Source organism: Cydia strobilella, chromosome 21 (assembly GCF_947568885.1).
Source record: "Cydia strobilella chromosome 21, ilCydStro3.1, whole genome shotgun sequence".
In the NCBI taxonomy this organism is placed as follows: domain Eukaryota; kingdom Metazoa; phylum Arthropoda; class Insecta; order Lepidoptera; family Tortricidae; genus Cydia; species Cydia strobilella.
In genome coordinates, this window is record NC_086061.1 from 6876782 (window position 1) to 6896844 (window position 20063).

The window sequence follows — 20063 nt, forward strand, 5'->3', positions numbered from 1 at the left end:
AAGGAAAATAATTAAAAACAATAGTAGGTTATTATCTGGGGAAATGTCAAAGTAATTATAAATATCAGTTGGCTCTTATAGTTTGTTTTTTTTTGTCCGTGAACGATGCGTTATCCCAGCTGAGCTGGTAAGCAGCAGTTTTAGCCTATGGACTGTTACAACTCTAGAGCGTAAAGTAACCGTCGTATGTGTTGTTCTTTACTTCCAACTGTACATCTCTAACAAAGTTAAAATTTCAAGCGTCTGTATAAACTAAACGATTTTTTTAATCCAACATCATACTATTTAATTATACGAACGGGTCTACCGCGATTTAATTTAATTGTTTTTACCTTATATTCCGACGCTTCAGTCTTTCCGTGACCACAGCTGGTGCAGCTCAGCTAATATGTGTTCAAAACGCGAGAGTTTAAAGTGTAACATCATTACTATTGTCAAATTTGAGGTATCTTAAATCTTAGTTTTACATTCCAGGTACGTTAGTCACTTGCATGGAATTTTGGTACTAACAACAAGTGACCATTGGTGGGCCCTGGGTATTTGCAATAAGTAATATGAATTTTTAACGGTGTAGACGATGGTAACTCTATGGGATGACAGAGAGTTTCTATTTACCTCTCTATCGCTCAAATATGCAAGAGCGACAGAATTTTCGATTTTAGTAGAAAGATCTCACAGCGCTATATTTTACGTTAACCGATCCTTCGCCAACAAGTAACCTAATCTAAATACTAACACCGAATTTAACAAATACATGTGGCGAGTATATTCCCATATTATTTTCTCTTCATATTTTAATTTACGCACGCAAATATAATATGCAACTACGCCAAATTTCTAAATTATAATCGCGCTGAAAAGTAACTTTTGATATAAATTATAACAAAAATTAGCTTAGAATATGTATCACCCACACCGTACAATCATAGGAAGAAGGGTTAGTGGTCTGATCTTATTTAAAATTATCACCCTTGAACAATAGGAAATAGTTCACTCGGAGGCAAAGTTTCTTTAACTCTCGTGCCTTAAAACCCTCGCAATACTCAAGATTCCATTTTGAAATCTTTCACTTGCTCGGGTATCAATATTAGCACGAGCGTTTAAACAACAACTTTGCCCCCTTGTATTCTGATACGACTAGACAAAGTTTGAGGTAGTGTCATTACAAAATAAAATGGTCACGAATTACGCGGTTATCACACTTGTGCGGATCCGCACCGCTCCAGTGTGAGAACGAGACAGCGCTATTCACGTACACAGATGTCCCGCTCGCACACCAGAATGGCGTGCAGATCCGTATACAATGAAAAGACCGCCTTAGAGAAAATAAGAGTACAGCGAGCACAGTTGTTTTCTTATTCTAATGCTCAGTACATTTGTACTTTCGTCTATATTCTGAGCGCCTGAATAGCAAGGAATATGTTTATTAAACAATTTGATATTTTATTTTCGCAGGCGTTCGTTAGCCTCGTTAGCATCATTGTAACAGAAACTTCAACATTATTTTTACAAAATTGTTATGTAGAATTTATTTCATATAACAATTACTATAATACTAATTATACTAATAGACCTAATAGTATAAAAAAAAACAAGTGCAGTGATATACACGCATCAGCTTTCAGCTGCTAGTGTATTAAACAATATAATAATAATAATAATAATTTCGTGTAACAATGCCTTTTTTCACGAAAATTGTATTAGTTCTTCAAAAAAACTAAATACACATAAGGCGCATATGTTCCCATTTTATGAATCTTACTAAGGGTGATAATTGTCTGAAGATCCGATCATATAAAAGCGGAACAACGCATAATAGCAGCAGAAATAAATCCACAAACGAAATGGCCAAAATGATCTACACATAGTGGAAGCATAATGTGTAGCTCAATGACTATAGTCTCATATTTTAATGTTTTTATTTTTGTCTTATTATAGTTTGGCCCAGGATTGTCTTTTTTCAAACATAAACAGAGGGAATCATACTGTCTTTGTCTTACGCTAGTATGTACTAGCACACAAAAGAAAGGGATGTGTATAATTTTCCTGGTTCTTACTGACTGACAAGTTGTGATTGCCAGATTATATGTCTCTCTTCACGTATCTTTCAATACTATTCCACTTACTAAGTACTCGGACAATATGTGCGCAAAAAATTATGAGCATTTCGTCCGCGTGATTTATTCTGTTGCTGATCGTATTACATTCGAATATGCGTTGTTTTAATTTAATAAAAAGATGAAGCAAGAAATTTAAAAGGCCTTCACCAATTTCTTATACAGTGAATAATTATAATCAATTATAATTTATTATAAAATACTGAAATCAAACTAAAATGTTAACAAAAAGATAAACAAGAAAATATTAATATCAGATAAAAAAATATCGAAAAACCAAACTTACCTTTTAAAAAAATTGTTTTTTTTTTAGTATTTCAAATTCTTTATTCTTTATTCTTTATTCAAACAAACACAAGTATAAGTTTACAGCGACCTACGCCAAGACACTTATACTGTTAATACATAGTCAGTATCATAAACATGTATACATTTTTCGAACTACGAGTATCTCTAGGAACTTAAATTAAACATACATACTACAAAGTTACATAGGTAGAGTTTAAAAAAAAAAAAAAAAAATGTTACATTAAAAAAATTATCACTGAAAAAAAAAACCTCATTGGCGCAATCTTTGTTTTAAATAACTGCTCATTAAAACCCTGTACAAAACACGAATATACAAATCAGTAATTCCTATTGTCTATGTACTTACCAGTTCAGCAACAATTTTCTTGTCAAGCGGCGTGTTTGGTTTTGTGAATGTGTGTTTCGATGTTGACGATTTTGAGGTCTGTAACAATGATTATGTGCTTATTCAATTAAGCTGTATAGAGCAGAAAAATCTTTCTCGAAAAATGCAAAATAAAAACCCGGACAAGTGCGAGTCGGACTCGCCTACCGAGGGTTCCGTACAAGTTTAATTTTTAGTATTTGTTGTTACAGCGGCAACAGAAATACATCATCTGTGACGGTTCATGAGATACAGCCTGGTGACAGACAGACAGTGGAGTCTCCCATACAACAAACGTGATTTTTTTGGCGTTTTTTGCGTAATGGTACGGAACCCTTCGTGCGCGAGTCCGACTCGCACTTGGCCGGTTTTTACGTTACATATACATTTAACGTTCCCCTCCCCCGCAAAAATCGGCAGACTTTTTTGTACAGAAAATTACAGATAAGGCGTCTCCGTTTGGTTATATCCTCTAAGTTTCTAGTGACAAAGTGGGTGTGCCTGAGTTAGTATGCTATTATAGTTATAGAAAAACATACCTGGTCAGATTTGACAGTGTGCAGTGCCTTATTGATGTCGTTGATGGAATGTATGGATATGTCGAGGGTGGACGCGTCTTGTTCTTCCTTCTTTGCGGGTCTTATTTGATTCCTCTTTTCTTTTGTGGGTTCGGGATGCTGGAAATAAGTAAACAGTCACTTAGATCAGCAGTCCTCAAACTTTTGGTGACGAAACCCTTTTGGAAAGCGAAATATTTGACGGAGCCCCAATTTAAAAAATTCCGTCCATCACTGTGGACCTACCTAAAGAAGATATTTTTTTTTTTTCTAATTATTACAAGCATTCTCGCGGAGCCACGACATATGCATTACGGAGCCCTAGGGGTCCGCGGAGCACACTTTGGTTAGACTCCTTTGTCTAAGACTGGTGGGAGACTTTACAAGATAAGGATACATGAAAAAATCTAAGAGACGCTTTTGCCCAGCAGTGGAACACTTCAAGCTCATAAATCATAAATGATGTGCAAAATAATACTTACTATATTATGATGCGTCAGATCATCCTCCCAATTGTTGATCTGGTCAGCCAAAGCAGCGAGCCTACCGAACTTCTTTCCGTCTCTAGGCCTGGTCTTCGTCTCCTGAACTTTGGGAGGCGTGGCCGAGTGGAAATCTTGTTCCGTGCGGTGAATAGGCGACGAGAGCGTTGGGGTGTCTGAAAATATATGTTACGGTTATATTTTTAGCTCTTGTACAGTCGCCATCAGATATATCGGAGCGGCCGAGGCGCTCACAAATATCTGAACACGCCTCTATTGTCAGGGCGTTAGAGTGTGTGTTTAGATATTGTGAACACCTCGGCCGCTTCGATATATCTGATCTCGACTGTACAGTCAAGTACTTTAATTGGCGTCCATTGAATGCGATTTCCATGGGTTTGTCTACTTTTCAGACAACTGAACGATTTCCCTACTGCACAATCATGACGAAAGCAAATTCAAATCCTTCAAGAAAAGAGCGTACTCGCGTCTTAGACTGGCAACGTTGCGGGTGTAAGCGACGGCGAATTTTTATCGCCAGACGATTCGTCTGCTCGTTTGCTTCCTATATTATAAAAAAAAAATTTTTGCCCGCGAATATATTTTTGCGCCGCCACTGTAACCCAACTAGGGTGTACTGTACTTTTCATATAGCTAGTTTTTTGAGAGCAGTGTCATAGTGACACATACACTATCAGCCCTTATCACATCCTTGTAATTTTTATGAGTTTAGGTTATTGGAATTGGTCATGATATCACATCCGGCAGTTAGAAATATTAGGATGTTTTTACATGACATCATTCAATAGTTTACTTTGGTCTGATAAAATTATATCAAGCACATTTTTTTTTTGTCCCTGTCAGTAGCCACATGCTTAATGACCGATAGTGAGCAATTTTAGTGGCCTATGAATGCTAGCTACTCCAAGGTTCTCACATGCATGTTGAACCTTTTTAAAACTAACTTTTGTAACGTAACAAATAAAAAATAAGTGTTTCTTAAGAGATTGAGAAGATAAATTGGACGTAATTCAGGAAAAGGATCCAATTCATAAAAATGTTTCATTTTGCTGACAAATGTTTAAAGTTGGATAGTCCAATTGTGCCTACTGCTAATTCCAAGCGCAACCGTAAGGCAACGCAAGCTGTGCCAAGCCAAGTGTGAAGACCATCTATCAGGTAACACGGTAAGAGGTAAGACGGTCTATAAGCACTTTTGTAGCTTGTAACTCTTGCGTTTGTAACACATACTCGACTTACTGAAGGTTGATAGAGCAGAAGGAGCGAAACTCTTCTTTTCTGACTGTGTCTGAGCGAGGTATATGTATATACCTTGTATTTGTATACGTTCTTGCCCTATGACGGTTTTCCCAACCAAAAATGTTTCAGGCGTTTCCACATAACCCTTAATTAGGTGATGCATTACATACTCGTATACTAATCGCGATACACGCATGCTTCTAGCCTCACCTGAATATAGATTACCAAGTCTGTCTAATCTAGATTTGTTCCTCAAGTTGTTCTTCATGCCGGTCTTTTCAGTCTTGTGTTCCACTTCGTCAAGGTTCGTCTCCAATGGACGTTTAGAGGTGTCATCTGAAATATATTTTCAAGAAATTGGGATAAATAAACACAATTTATTACCACGTCAGTGGCAAACAATACGGCCCGCCTGATGGTAAGCGGCCACCGTAGCCTATGGACGCATGCCAGCCCTGAAACCCAAGGGGTGTTACATGCGCGTAACTGACCCTTTAAAAACGTGCACTCTTTGGACGCCAAAAACGATTCGCTTTCGCCTATGATAGTTTGTGAGTGTCAAGTTCATTTATATGGCAATTAAAGGGTTAAGCTAAGCCTGAAGTTGATAGTTGAAAAATGGTTTGTAAATTATGAAATAGACTAAATACAACTCTTTAATTGCAAGTAAAAAAATTGTTATAAGTAATTTAATAAGTTCCAATATAATTGATCTAGAGTTATAGTTTTCCCCTAATTTTCATTTTCTTATTGACTGCTATTGTATTGCACACAACTGTAAGGTGAACTTTTTTTCATTTCCCCAATCCAAGCCAAAATCTCACCTGTTATTAGTTCTACTATAAGTTACCAGACCAGCTATTACAGACCTACTTAGTGTAGATAACTAATATAGCTTTTAAGTTAAACTAACCATATATGGACTTATGGGTCTGAAATAAAGATATATTTATTTATAACAATGGTCAATAAAAATAGAGCATATGATATGAACAAATCAATACACAGCCCACAGCCCATTCCTAAATCATTTTTATGACAAGTAAACTGACCTTTGGGATCCATTTTTCACATTCAACCTACCACCACCACCACTTCCTAACCAAGTACGAACAAACAACTGCAGATTACTTTAATACAAACTGTTTAAGCAATTAATAATTATGTTTACACAAACAAACTAGGCCTTCTCATTAAATTGACCATTTGCTAATTGTGGAAGTACTTATCATGTAAATGAGTAATTTAATTCTTTATACCCTATTTCTTACAGCATAAAAGTTATTATGGCCTGGCAACTGCCTTTTGAAGACAAAAAAGCATTGACATTAGAGATGCCACGAATAGTGTGGTGGCCAAATTCGGCCACTCTCGGCCGTAGCGCCGAACATTTGGCGTCCGAATATTCGGTAAAACATGTGTACTATTTTGAGTCACATTTATCATGAAACCTGTCGCCTACAAAAGACAACGTTTAAGATTTAAATTTTGTTGCTCAGTAGTAGTGTACTGTACGTAGTTAAGAGTCAAGCAAATCTAGCCTATGATATAAATACAATCATTTGCAAGCAAAACTTTAAAAGTTTATAACAAGTTCCCAAGAATACAACAAAAATATTAAATATAATGATTTGCTATGCACTTCAACTAAGCAATTTTCCTTCATAAATAGTTATTAATAGGTACTCGGTATTCAGCCGAATAGTACGCCATATTTGTTCGAATACCTAATATTCGGCAAAGTGGCCGAATAGGCCGAATACCGAGTAGTTGCCTAATATTCGTAGCAACTCTTTAAGTCAATAAAATTGATAGACCCTACCTATTTGTTACTCAGACTTTGAACTTTATCTAATGTTCCTCAAGAGTTTAATTTGTTTGAAAGTTTTACTTTGACAGCATGGGAACCAAAGTTGTAAATTTCATGGAAATTAGTATTGTTTGATTTTCCATTGTTTTTCTTTGTCTATTGAAGGAAGTTTCGTACTTGAGTATTGTTCCTATTGGGGACATGTTTTTGCTAATCTTTGAGGCTTAGTTAAAACTAGAAGTGTGCGCCGCGCCGCCGCGCCGCCGCCGCCGATGATTTTTCCACGCCGCCGCCGCCGATGAATTTGACCGGCGTACAATCGGCGTGGCAAATTTTCGTATTAATTCATATAGTACTAACAATTCTAAGTTTTTTATTCAAATTATTTCAATTCTAACATTTCTATTGTTTCCCATTTTCCAAAGACAAGATTATTAAATCACACAAACAGACAAAAACCGAATGAAGTGTCTCACGTTAATGCCACTCAAAAGTAAAGTTATATAGGTAACATGAAGCCCGTGTAAACTTAAGCAGACCGATCTCCACAAACAGCCGTTCACGAGTATGACGCGTATCTCAGCCATCGTCTCCCTCAACCTTCATTCGGGAAAGTGGCGATGTGATCAACGACGCCACCGTAAGCAAAGATTTTTAAGCGAGCATGACATGTTCAAGCTGCCGGGCTGTATTAATATATGGAATTGAATCAAGTTGGTTTTCTCTACATTCAACAACATACCGTTGGCACGGAACCACTTCGATATCTGGGTCGTATCCCACGAGAAGCTAGGGAAAAATGTTGTCAGTTTCCAGCAGGGCCCCGCTTGCTGGAACAAGGCAAAATACACCTCGAGGTTGCCCGGTATCGAGGGTCATCGTTAGCGACTGAGCTCCCCCTCAGCCACGCATCTCTCACGATTGGTCCACCTTAGGTTGGGGTTTTTTAATAGAGGTTGTCTCCTCTTGGAGTGGAGTAGGAGTAATGGTGTAAAAGGAAGCCTAGGGTTTGCATTCCGGATCCCAAATGTGCGGAGGATCATTCCGCACATTCAGGCGGTCAAAACTAGTCCAGAACTGTAAAACAAACCTAAATGCACTGGCTAACTCCAACAAAGTCATACTTAGATGTGTACCAGGGCACTCCGACATTAACGGAAACGAAGAAGCGGACGAACTTGCTAGAAAGGGCGCAGACACACCCCTGGTCGGCCCAGAACCGTTCTGTGGAATAACAAAACGGGATGCATATTCTCTGCTCAGCAACATAGAAAAAACGAGAGCAATCGATTGGTGGAAGTTCGTCAAAGGACAAGAACACTCGAAAGCTCTAATCAAAGGGGTTCAACAGCAAAACTGCTAAGGAGCTTCTAGGGCTCAAAAGACATAAAACCTGCGCAGTGACTAGAATATTGACTGGACACTGTAAGTTGAACAAACACATGTTTCAAATTGGGAAGAAACAGGATGCGACACGCAGGTTCTGCCAGGAGTCAGAGGAGACTGCAATGCACATTCTTTGTTCCTGTGGACCACTAATGTCAAAAAGAAGTATCCACTTAGGGCGGCACATACTGCAACCCTATGAGGTACAGAACATTACGGCCTATAGAATCTGGAATTTACTGGACTCAACGGGCATTAGTAATGAACTTTAAAGGGCCGTCACAATAGATCACTGCTTGGTCGACGTGACACTCACAGGCCCACAACACCCCAACAATAATAATTAATAAATATCTGGGTCATAACATGAGTCAGTTTCAGCATAAGATTTTCAATACTACTATCGCTGACTATGATGCATGTGTCATCCGCGTGAGTTACGTATTCTGCATACAATGCAAGCAACAAGAATAAGTAATTACCAATCGTGGATCCCTGGGGCACGGCACACTCGCCTGTGGGATACAGACTGGACTTAAGAGTTCAGGACCTGGATGCGCTGCAGTCGGTTTTTTAAGAAAGGCGCAAATTATTTGTGAAAGTCACCCCCCACTCCATAGCACCACATTTTTTGTAGGATCATGCTGCTGATCAATGATCTCGAAGGCGCGCAATGTTAAACAATATCAAACAAATGTTAGCCACATTCAAGGTTAGCTTCCTTTTAAATGCCTATCTATGCTTTATTCTATATTGCGACGTTAATATACGGTAGCAGTAAAATCAAACTGGGCATTATGAGCTAAAACCAGAAAAAAATCACCACGCCGAGGTCACGCCGGTCACGCCGCCGCCGCCGATCAAAAAACCATCAGACGCCGCCGCCGATGATTTTACGATCGGCGCACACCTCTAGTTAAAACTAAGACTAACTTAGAATAAATTCTGGAATGTTAGACAAGAACAGGGACATAGTACAATACAAAAAGTACTGAGGTTGACTGAAGTAGCATGACAAAATAAATATGAATGATTCCGAGAAAATACGATGCGAATGGATTGTTCACTACATATGTAGGGACTAGTGTGTTTTGTTGTTTTGTGATTTAAGGGTTTAAAAACCGGCCAAGTGCCAGTCGGACTCGCGCGCGAAGAGTTCCGTACCATTACGTTTGTTGTATGGGAACCCCACTTAAATATTTATTTCATTCTGTTTTTAGTATTTGTTGTTATAGCGGCAACAGAAATACATCATCTGTAAAAATTTCAACTGTCTAGCTATCACAGTTCATGAGATACAGCCTGGTGACAGACGGGTGGACAGCGGAGTCTTAGTAATAGGGTCCCGTTTTTAGGCTTTGGGCACGGAACACTAAAAAAAGGCTGATTACAGACATAATCTAATTTAGTTAATTAATTAAGATAAATGAACAGAAACTGAGTAGTCTGAATGGATGGACAGACTAAAGTAAAATGTAAATGTAAAATAAAATAAAATAATAATTAATAAAAGTGGACTAGCACAAGACTGGAAAAAGGATTAGAGAAAAAAGTGATCTTAATAAAATATTAGTATAACAGAAAACATGCCGAATGGAGAGCCTTGATACCCAAAACAATGACCTCATTCGGTCTCCACCATCAGGCAATAGGAAAAAGAAGAAAAATAACAAAGCCAAATAAGCTCACCTTCAATTTCTCTTATAATCACTCCACTATCTTTGTTAAAAACAACATCAATCGGAGCATCTCTTTCTTCCACTTGAACTTCAATCTGTATGTCGTTTCTGTGCATAATGTTAATCTCCACGGACACGTCCGAGTTTCGTCTGTTGGCACTACCACGTTTAGGGGTACCAAACTCTTTTTTCGTCACTATAACGTCATTTCGAGGCTTGTTTGCTACTGCATCTGTCTTGCTGCTCCTAGGCGATCTAATAGGAGATTCTGATTTCAATGACTCTCTTGAAGATTTCCTCGGCGACGAGATAGCATCTCTAGTACCTTTACTGGGAGATTTCATCGGTGCAACGTCCTTTTTCAAAATAGAAACATTCTCGCTTAATGGTTTACGTCTTGGTGTTTGGCCGGAACTTGCGAGTTTCTGGTCGATTTTCTCCTGTCTGGCTCGTGCTCGCTCTAACATGCGCTGCAAATAAGCCACTTTTAAGTAAAGCCACTTGACCTTCACAGATCTACGCCCGATAAAACGAAACTTACCTGAGTAAAGGGATCCATGATAAGTTTTATATAAACTTGTAAAGCTTCTTTATATTCAAACACTTAGGGTCACAAATAACATAATAAACACTTTTTGTATATTGTTCTACAGCAGTAGAAATTAATTAAATTCGTTTTTCAATCAAATTAAATAAAGCTTTCCCCGTTGAGCGTTTGATTTGACACTACAAACCGAAATATTTGAATGGAAACGTTTTGCGGTTGATCCGGTAGGTAGCGTGCAAGCGTGATTGATATGCTTCGTTCAGAAACGGTAAGAAAACCAAGGTAACAAACGTGTTTACGTGTAAATATAGTTGGTCAAACGAAATTGTCAGTAAATAAGAAGAAAAAACTATACCCATCCTTTTCTTTTGGGTGCCAGTACAAGTGTAAGACAAAGATAGTATGATTCTCTCTGTCTATGTTTGAAATGAGACAGTCCTTTGACAAACTATAGTTATTAATTATATATGTGACTGCAAGATATTTTAATTAAAACGTTTATAATATTCAGCTAAAAATGAATATAAAAGAAAATTAATACAAATTAATTAAACAACAATTATAGTTGGTCACATCCTGACATCATAAAAGACCTTTTACTCATGGAGACTATATAAAGGAGCCGAATCTCTATGTATGAAAAGTGTCCATCAAAAACAGTAATTAGGCGGCGCCACCATACACCGAAATACTACCAAAAACAACCTACGTAATTTGGTCGGGTTATTTGATGCCTTATATATGGTTCATGTTATATTCATGTCCCAGAGCCTAACTAGCGCCACCGGAGAGATTTGGAACTATTATTTAAAGCTGAAAGCGGTCACTTTTGCAACAAATCTGCCATAAGCATAGACCAGGGGGGGGACAGTCCCTTAGAGAGCCATTTATTCGAAAAAATAGCGTCATCTTTATTACTTAACTCGGAACTGGTTTTTTTATGTGGCATCCCCGCACCCATGTTGGCAACACTGTATCTGTTATTTATTGACTTAAAAGTAAAACAATTTTGTTTCGTGCTCCTCTTTTTATATTTCAGCCATTTAAAATATTTTATTTCTATTACATTTGGGAAATGGCCACTAATAATGGATGCTGATAACTTGATAAGCAATAATATGTCAATGTAATAAAGGTGTCAACATAGTGTCAACATTTTTTGCAAATTGAATGTGGGATAACACAATTGCTTATCAGCGTCCTTATGCTTGACTAAGTTTACAATGCCGCATTGTTGTGCATTTGGATGTTCGAAGAAAGGTAAATTATTTTGTCTAGAATTACTACTACTAGACATTTTTTGTTGTTGAAATGTTGATATACTGCGATTCGAGATGTTAAAATGGTCACGCAGATGTTACACCATTTGAATTTATTTAAAAAAATAACTTATTTCAGGTGCGGTGCTGCACGTTTTTCCAAATCCAAACAAACACCCTGATCGATTTAAAGTTGGGTTCAGCTTATTGGGGGCAAGTTGGGCACCCCATCAGATTATGAATTTTATAAAAAAAAGAGGATTTGCGATCTTCATTTTACCGAAGAACATAGGAATCGCTTTAAGCGATGAAATGCTATAGCAGTACCGACCCTATGTCTACTTGGTAAGTTTCTATTATGTATAACGTAAAAACACAATAATAACATTTTATAACCGCCACAGTATGCCTGACTGACTGTTTTCAAGCCTAAATCACTATACTGATTGTGCTAAAGTTGTACCAAAAAATAGCAGTTAAATTTAATAAATCTAATAATAATAAATAAATAATATAGGACATTATTAAGCGAGGTTTAGACTAGCAAGAACTTGCATGCAATTTACGTTACATTGCTGCCTACTAAGGTAAACTTCATTCAAAATGTTTATCAGATACCGCAATGTATTGAAAATTGCATGCAAGTTCTTGCTAGTCTAAACCTCACTTTACACAAATAATCCAAGTCCCGCAGTAAGCTCTATAAGGCTTGCGTTGTGGGCACTAGACGACGATATATATAACATATAAACTTTTATATAAATACTTAAATACATATAAAACACCCATGACTCAGCAACAAATGTCCGAGCTCATCACACGAAAGAATGCCGTTACCTACCGGTTTAGAACCCGGGACGGGACCATCGGCTTCATAGGCAGGGTCACTACCTACTAGGCCAGACAGGTCGTCAAAAGTGAATGCGAATGACATTAAAATTTGGAACTGAACTTATGCAACAATTTTGCATATTATATGCCTTGTGTAAAGTCAGCAATGCCATTGCAGGGGGGGGGGGGTCACCTTTTTCTGCAGATGACTACCAGCGCGAGCTACGCGCTACGAGCATAGCCGACAACATGAGAATCCACCACAACATCCACCTTTCAAGATGTTGCTCCTGTAACTGACATTCAGCCCACCTTTCATTCTGCTGCTTCCGCGCCAGGTAATTCACGATCCTTCCGCCATAGGTATCCTTTTTTTTAGGGTTCCGTACCCAAAGGGTATTACTAAGACTCCGCTGTCCGTCTGTCCGTCCGTCTGTCCGTCTGTCTGTCTGTCACCAGGCTGTATCTCATGAACCGTGATACCTAGACAGTTGAAATTTTCACAGATGATGTATTTCTGTTGCCGCTATAACAACAAATACTAAAAACAGAATAATATAAATATTTAAATGGGGCTCCTATACAACAAACGAGATTTTTTTGCTGTTTTTTTCCGTAATGGTATGGAACCCTTCGTGCGCGAGTCCGACTCGCACTTGGCCGGTTTTATTTACGTCAACTTAGAAGTTTGATTTTGTCCCAGCTTCAAGGGACTGTAGACCTGAGTTATACTTAGGTATATAGTTTTGATTTCTACTCTATACCTCCACGACTTCTCGAGATAAAAGATCTTTAGCGACGTGACAGCGGACGTACAGAGTCGCACCCTAAAAGGCACAATATTTATCAAATTAGCCCCCAAATATGTGGGTAGTGACTGTTTATGTCATTGCGATTATCTATATAAATAAGTTTTTGCGAAAAAAATAGTTTGGTATGTACAACTTTTTATTGCTGACTGTAGGTAGGTACTTTTCTTTCCACGTGCCGTGCAAATATACTCTTCGAGACAATGCTAACAATCCGTAACACAATTAGTTTGCGTTGGTTTATCACACAGTTCTCAAGACCAAGTCCTGTCTCCGTCATCAGATCAGCTCCACGTCATCATAATATTGGATTGTCATCCGATTTACATGTGTATGCAAAATTTCAGCTCAATCGGAAGTCGAGTAAAGTTCAAAGTGTTTTTATTTAATAGTAGTAGTGTTTGGTAGTAGTGTTTTTATGTAATAGTAGTGGGTCAAATTTGCTTTAACATCCAAGATTTGACCCACGCTAACTAACATTCAGTTCATACCTACCTCCTAACAGTCAAGTTAAATAAAAGCTTGTAAAAAGTGCAAAACGAATGTATCTAATTATCAAAGCTGCTCAAAAATGTCATGAGAATCGATTGAGAAATGACAAACGGCGTACATACGAAAGCATATTTACCTACCTAAGCTGAAAAGGAGATGTTTCGCTTGCTTTCGCTCACTCAGTCATCACTTCACCAGTGTCTGGGCTTATTATTATAATTATTAATTATAGCAATATAGATATACTGTTAACGGTACTTTCGAATCGTAATTTCGGTTAGCTCGGGATTTGGTACCTGCGTCCCAAACCTACCTACGTACCTATTTTTCCACCCGATAAATATACTTTGAATTTTTTTTTAATACGTCGGTGGCAAACAAGCATGCGGCCCGCCTGATTAAGCAGTCACCGTAGCCTATGGATGCCTGCAACTCCAGAGGTGTTACTGTTATAGTTATACGTGCACGTTGCCGACCCTAAAACTACGCACCCTCGTTGAACTCTAAATAAATGATATAAATATATTTAACATAAATTTTGTATGTAAACATATGTTTAATACGCTTTTTCAGGCACATCATGCGCCCAACATAAGTACTTCTCTTGGGATTCACAATCAACCTACCTTTCATTTCGCTACTTCTGCCCCAGGGTGGCCCCAGGTAAATAACAATCCTTGCACTCACATACTAACTGTGCGTCACGTAATTACGTACATGTGTGTGTGTGTGTGTGTGTTTTTTTTTATTTAATCGACAGATGTCCAACACCTAGCACTACCTAGCTCGCGCTATACGCTCAAATTTGATATAATAATACATAATGTATTAATACGAAATGATACAAATAGGTAAAGCATGGCTTGGCCCAACTTATTTTTAGGACTTTACTAAGACTCCTCTGTCCGTATGTTCGTCTGTCTGTCACCAGGCTATATCTCATGAACCGTGAGTGCTTAGACATTAGAAATTTTCACAAATGATATATTTCTGTTGCCGCTTTATCATCAAATACTAAAAACAGAATAAAATAAATATTTAAGTGGGGCTCCTATTCAACAAACGCGATTTTTTTGCCGTTTTTTTGCGTAATGGTACGGAACCCTTCGTGCGCGAGCCCGACTTGCACTTGGCCAGTTTTTTTATGTATGTTCGCCGATAACTCCGACACCCGTGATCCGATTTGACTGATTTGAGTAATTATTTTTTAGTTTGAAAGGAGGTCCTCAATTTTTAGGATTACGTACCCAAAGGGTAAAAACGGGACCCTATTACTAAGACTCTGTCTGCTATCTGTCTGTCTGTCTGTCTATCTGTCTGTCTGTCTGTCCGTCTGTCACCAGGCTGTATCTCACGAACCGTGATAGCTAGACAGTTGAAATTTTCACAGATGATGTATTTCTGTTGCCGCTATAATAACAAATACTCCGCCGTGATTCGCGCATGAGTGTGGAGGGCCCACTCGAAACAGAATAAAATAAATATTTAAGTGGGGCTCCCATACAACACACGTGATTTTTTTGCGTAATGGTACGGAACTCTTCGTGCGCGAGCCCGACTCGCACTTGGCCGATTTTTAAAGGTACATTACATGTATAGTGAGTTGGGTGTTTTCTTAAGCAACTCGAACATTTTCTCTCGAAAACCATCAATTTGATGAAGTGAATCTGATGATGATGATTTTTTGATAATAATGTTATTTTATAATATGCAGTATGTTCAGCGATTACTCCGACACCTTCCTGTGCACTGTGGTTCGATTTGAACAATTCTTTTTTTTAATTTGAAAGACGTTACCTCCATAGTGGTCGCATAATATATTTTTTGGATCTGATGATAGTAATGTTGGAATACATATATGTTATCCATGAGGAATTGAGGGAACTCCTTGATTTTTAGGGTTCCGTACCAAAAGGGTAAAAACGGGACCCTATTACTAAGACTCCGCTGTCCGTCTGTCTGTCACCAGGCTGTATCTCATCAACCGTGATAGCTAGACAGTTGAAATTTTCACAGATGATAGATGATGTTCGCTATAACAACCAATACTAAAAAGTACGGAACCCTCGGTGGGCGAGTCCGACTTGCACTTGTCCAGTTTTTTTAAGGCACGTATATGGTGATTTCGGTTTCTTATAAAGTAACTCAAGCATTTAATCCGGAAAACTACTAATGTTAGGGGGTGGACCTGGTGATGTAGACCACGGACTATATAGTGGAACTTTTCTATTATTGGGTATATTATGATTGAGTGTATTATGATTTACAATGTAGGTAGTACTGGAAATGACTAAAGAGACTAAGAGGTGAGGGGTAGGTGTGAGAAGTGAAGACTGAAGACGGTAGAGGGTGGTGTTTTGAGATTGGGGCTTGACGATTCATGATCCGAGAGGCTAGGCAGTTGAGAGGTGGCTTATAAACGTGAAAATATTTCTGTCTCTTTATCATTTTCACGGCTAAACAACTGAACCGATTCAACTGATTTAGGTGAAATTCTGCATGAAGCTATAAAGTTTAAGCCCTGCAGGTAGTCCTTGATTTGTTTTATATTTTTAATTTATCTGGTAGAGGGACGGCAATATAATTTAGTCTCAATCCTACGCTTGCGTGCTATGGACAGTTAAAAATAATATACGCAGGCAATACATAAACGCATTGGATTTATTCTGACGTACTGTGTTAGTTACTAGGTACCTACAGAAAGCAGGTTCATTGCATGATTATGATTTATAATTGTTATATATTTGCTGTGACTTATTTTTCAAGAGTGTTTTTAATAAAAAGACACTTCAAAATCGCTTACCTTCTTTCTAAATTTTCTAATGTAAAAAATACGAAGTAGGTACATATAGTTTAGAATTATGAATGACACCTCTAAGTCTACTGAAGAGTTTGACCCTTTATGTCATAAGTCGTAGCATTACGTTGGAGTTTTCTTTTTTATAAATATAAGCTTTATAATACTTTCAGGCACCAGGCACTGCCAGCGCCCAACATTTGCTCCTAGAATTGACTATCAGCACATCTTTCATTCTGCTGCTTCTATGCCAGGTATTTGATGGTTTCTATTATGTCAAGTGAAGTGATATAGGATTGAAGAGCATGAGTAGTAGTAGTCAACTGCATACCGAGGAAGCTTTTATTTTGTAGTTTCGCCATGTCCGTCTACATGCCTGTCTGTATGTCTGTCCGTACGTAGCTTTGTTACATGATCGAAAGGCATCCGATTCGCACATCGCTCCGGTATTTTAGCGATAAAACGCTATGCGCGTATTATAGCGACATTCCGCTTGCAAGTCGGAATCGGACGCAGTGTGCCATGTGCCTTAGTACTAGAAAGCTGCAATTTGATATGGATATATAAAAAACAATGATGCCGACAAATGGTAGAATAAAGACTAGAAATAGTTATTTGTACCGTACCGTACCGTAGTATGAAGTTCATGGCCTTCACTAAATTAAAAAGCTACATTGTTTCACTCCCTGGAGTGAGGAAAGTCGCACTTTCCTCACTCCAGGGAGTGACGAAAGTAGGCTTGTTCGAGCTGCTGAGGTGAAAAAATATTTTACAGTACATATGGTGCTACTTTCTCGCTAAAGAGCACTTTTCGTCCATATGTCGAAAGTTTAAAGGGCCATATGTACTGTAAAACGTTGTACGATACACGTGCGAAAAGGTAATTCGCAACTCGTGTCGATTTAAAACACTCCCTGCGGTCGTGTTTTAATTTATCGCCACTCGTTTCGAATTTTCTCTTTTCCGCACTTGTATCGTAAATAACTATTTTAGCGTACCTCCCCCACACGTATTTTTTTCGCTTCAACCCTATGTTAACCTGTACAACATCCAACGTGTTATTGGACTTATTGGATAGGTCTTCTCTTGGCCCTACACTGAGCATGGCTCAACCTCCCTTGACCGGTTTTTATTACAAGCTTTTATTTTTCTAGCAATATTTGTATGTACGTATATATTATACGCATGTTCGGGTCAAATCTTACAAGCCTAGACCAACTTCTCATTATTAGGTTGAGCTAAAAGTTCACTTACTTATTATGTAAGTCGGGTGACAATACAGTACATATTATGGTTCCATCGAGCTTATCTGATGATGGACATAGGAAGTGGCCATAAGAACTCTGCGATAAAACAACACAACCTAATTGAGTCTCGGTGAGTTTCGTAAATCGCCAGTGTGATATAGGGCTCTTAGCGATAAAAAGCTGTATTTTCGTTTCTGTATTTTGATTCTGGATCAAAAAGGGAATCAATTACCATTAATTTATTTTTTTATTAAAATACATGTGAGAAACATGAATACTAAATATTTTTCTAAGGTCTCGATAGTTATGAAATAGTGGTGAAATTGTTAGGTCTTCTATTTTCGGAAGTACTTACCTAAACAATGATTATGTAGATTTATTTGTATTGTTTTCTTCTAGTTACGCCCGCTATACAACAGTCTGAGGTGCCTACCATCATCAACAACATATGTACTGCAGATTCTTCTGTGTTTGCAGAACATAATTATAGTGTGATGAGTCGTTCGAAAAGAAAGACATTAGATGAAGGTAAATATTTATAACGACACCAATTATTATAACAAGATATATAATAACATTTAGTTATATTTAGTTACATTTAGTTTTGACATTTAGTTATATTTTGTTTTACAAAAAGGTGTGGATTAGTATTCCTGGTGTGTGATTATAATGCCACCACCTCTGCATTATGCGCTGCTGCGCCAAATTCCTTTTCGGCATAACCTCTTTTACATGAAAACTCGAAGGTACTACTACTAGGACTACTGGCCAACGAGACAGGACAATATTGAATAGCAATTGTAGCCCGCTAAAGTTGATATACTTATATTATCGCTCCGGCCGCATACCGCAAGAATATTGAACAACCGCTCAAGAAGATTAAGTTTTGGAATGATAGACGAGGATACAGTTTTACAATGGGGCGTTTATATAGCCTACTAGCGATTTTCGTCTGTAGCCTTACTTAGGGAATGCTTAACCCTGTATGCTAGTTGCGTGCATGGGCGTAGCCACGGTGGGGCAAGGTGGGGCAGTTGCCCCACCCTGATCCCTGACCGCTTCTGGTCTCTGACCAGAAAATTAAATATTAATTTAGGTAATTTAAAAATTACTCCGCGAATCGAGCGCGCATGCACAGAGATCGTGTCTTTTATAGTTTCTAGTTTTTTGTCTATTAGAGTTATTTCCGGACGAAGTTAAGGTAGTCCAGACGGGAGCAATTTTTAGCCAATCTGATTTAATTGTCTGATGAAATCAGGTGGTGTGGACGCAAACGCGACCACCGATTATGACCGATATTACTGAAAAAATTGAGGTGCATACACAAGAATACCAATTTATGACGCTAGTATTCGCGTTTAGGGTCATTCGTTCAATTTAGAACGCTCAAATATTTCAAAAATAAAAAATATTTAAATGATTAAAATTTTATCGGTAATATCGGTCATAATCGGCGAGCCAAATTGGTGTTTGCGTCCGCACGGCCTGATTTGAAAGGACAATTTAATCAGATTAGCGAAAAATTGTCGCCGTCTGGACAGGCCTGAAGTTACATTATTTACAGGCTTTTTTCTTCCTTGTTAGTAGCTATTAATTATTAAATCTACCCTAGTCTTGTGCTATTCTCACAACTACAAGGTAGTAAGGAATTTTTTTTTCTGTTACTACTGTACTCAACCCCTGGTTTACCAATAAAAATAAACCAGGGTTCGAAACAAAACAGCCTACGTACACTAAAACTAATAATTGAAATACTCCGTAAAAGTATCGAATCGAAAAAAAATCTTTCAATCGTAATATGATTTGCCTTATGGGAATATAGTTCAGATCCGGAAACCGCTTTCAACTTTTAATATGTTATTTAGTATTGGGTTTCCAAAACTGCCGGGAGACAGCGGCGCCGGCCATCTACTTCAGAGGAATGACTCCCGCCTCTTTGCGAATATTCCATATTGCTCCTAAACTGCATTGCACATACACATGTGGGGTATTAAATGAAAGCCAATTAAATATTCTATATTTAATTTCTACACTGTACTACAATAGTAGTTTTAGAACAATTTACAAAAGAAATCAAAATGACGTAAAAAAAAAAACGATTATTTGGGTTTTACAAC

The 20063-nt window shown here is 38.0% G+C and overlaps 2 protein-coding genes across 2 annotated transcripts in view; both read right to left on the reverse strand.

Annotated features, from left to right (window-relative positions):
- The window catches only part of LOC134751149 (retinol dehydrogenase 13-like), a 109826-nt gene that overhangs the window by 63060 nt on the left and 26703 nt on the right, over positions 1-20063 (reverse strand). The gene's annotated exons all lie outside the window — the stretch shown is intronic.
- On the reverse strand, positions 1389-10706 carry LOC134751262 (anillin-like). Its single transcript, XM_063686644.1, has 7 exons — positions 10506-10706; positions 9975-10434; positions 5300-5425; positions 3830-4005; positions 3330-3467; positions 2773-2850; positions 1389-1403 (listed from the first exon to the last, which is right to left on the reverse strand). Exons 1-7 carry the CDS (start codon positions 10521-10523, stop codon positions 1389-1391), a joined length of 1011 nt encoding a protein of 336 aa, XP_063542714.1. The 5' UTR covers positions 10524-10706.

What these genes read in the sequence shown, in the direction of transcription:
- LOC134751262 (XM_063686644.1), bottom strand. An exon ending in GATTATAAGAGAAATTGAAG is followed by an intron (nt 5,426 to 9,974) that starts GTGAGCTTATTT and finishes AATATATTTCAG; the next exon opens with ATGACACCTCTAAACGTCCA. An exon ending in ACACTGTCAAATCTGACCAG is followed by an intron (nt 2,851 to 3,329) that starts GTATGTTTTTCT and finishes TCATTGTTACAG; the next exon opens with ACCTCAAAATCGTCAACATC.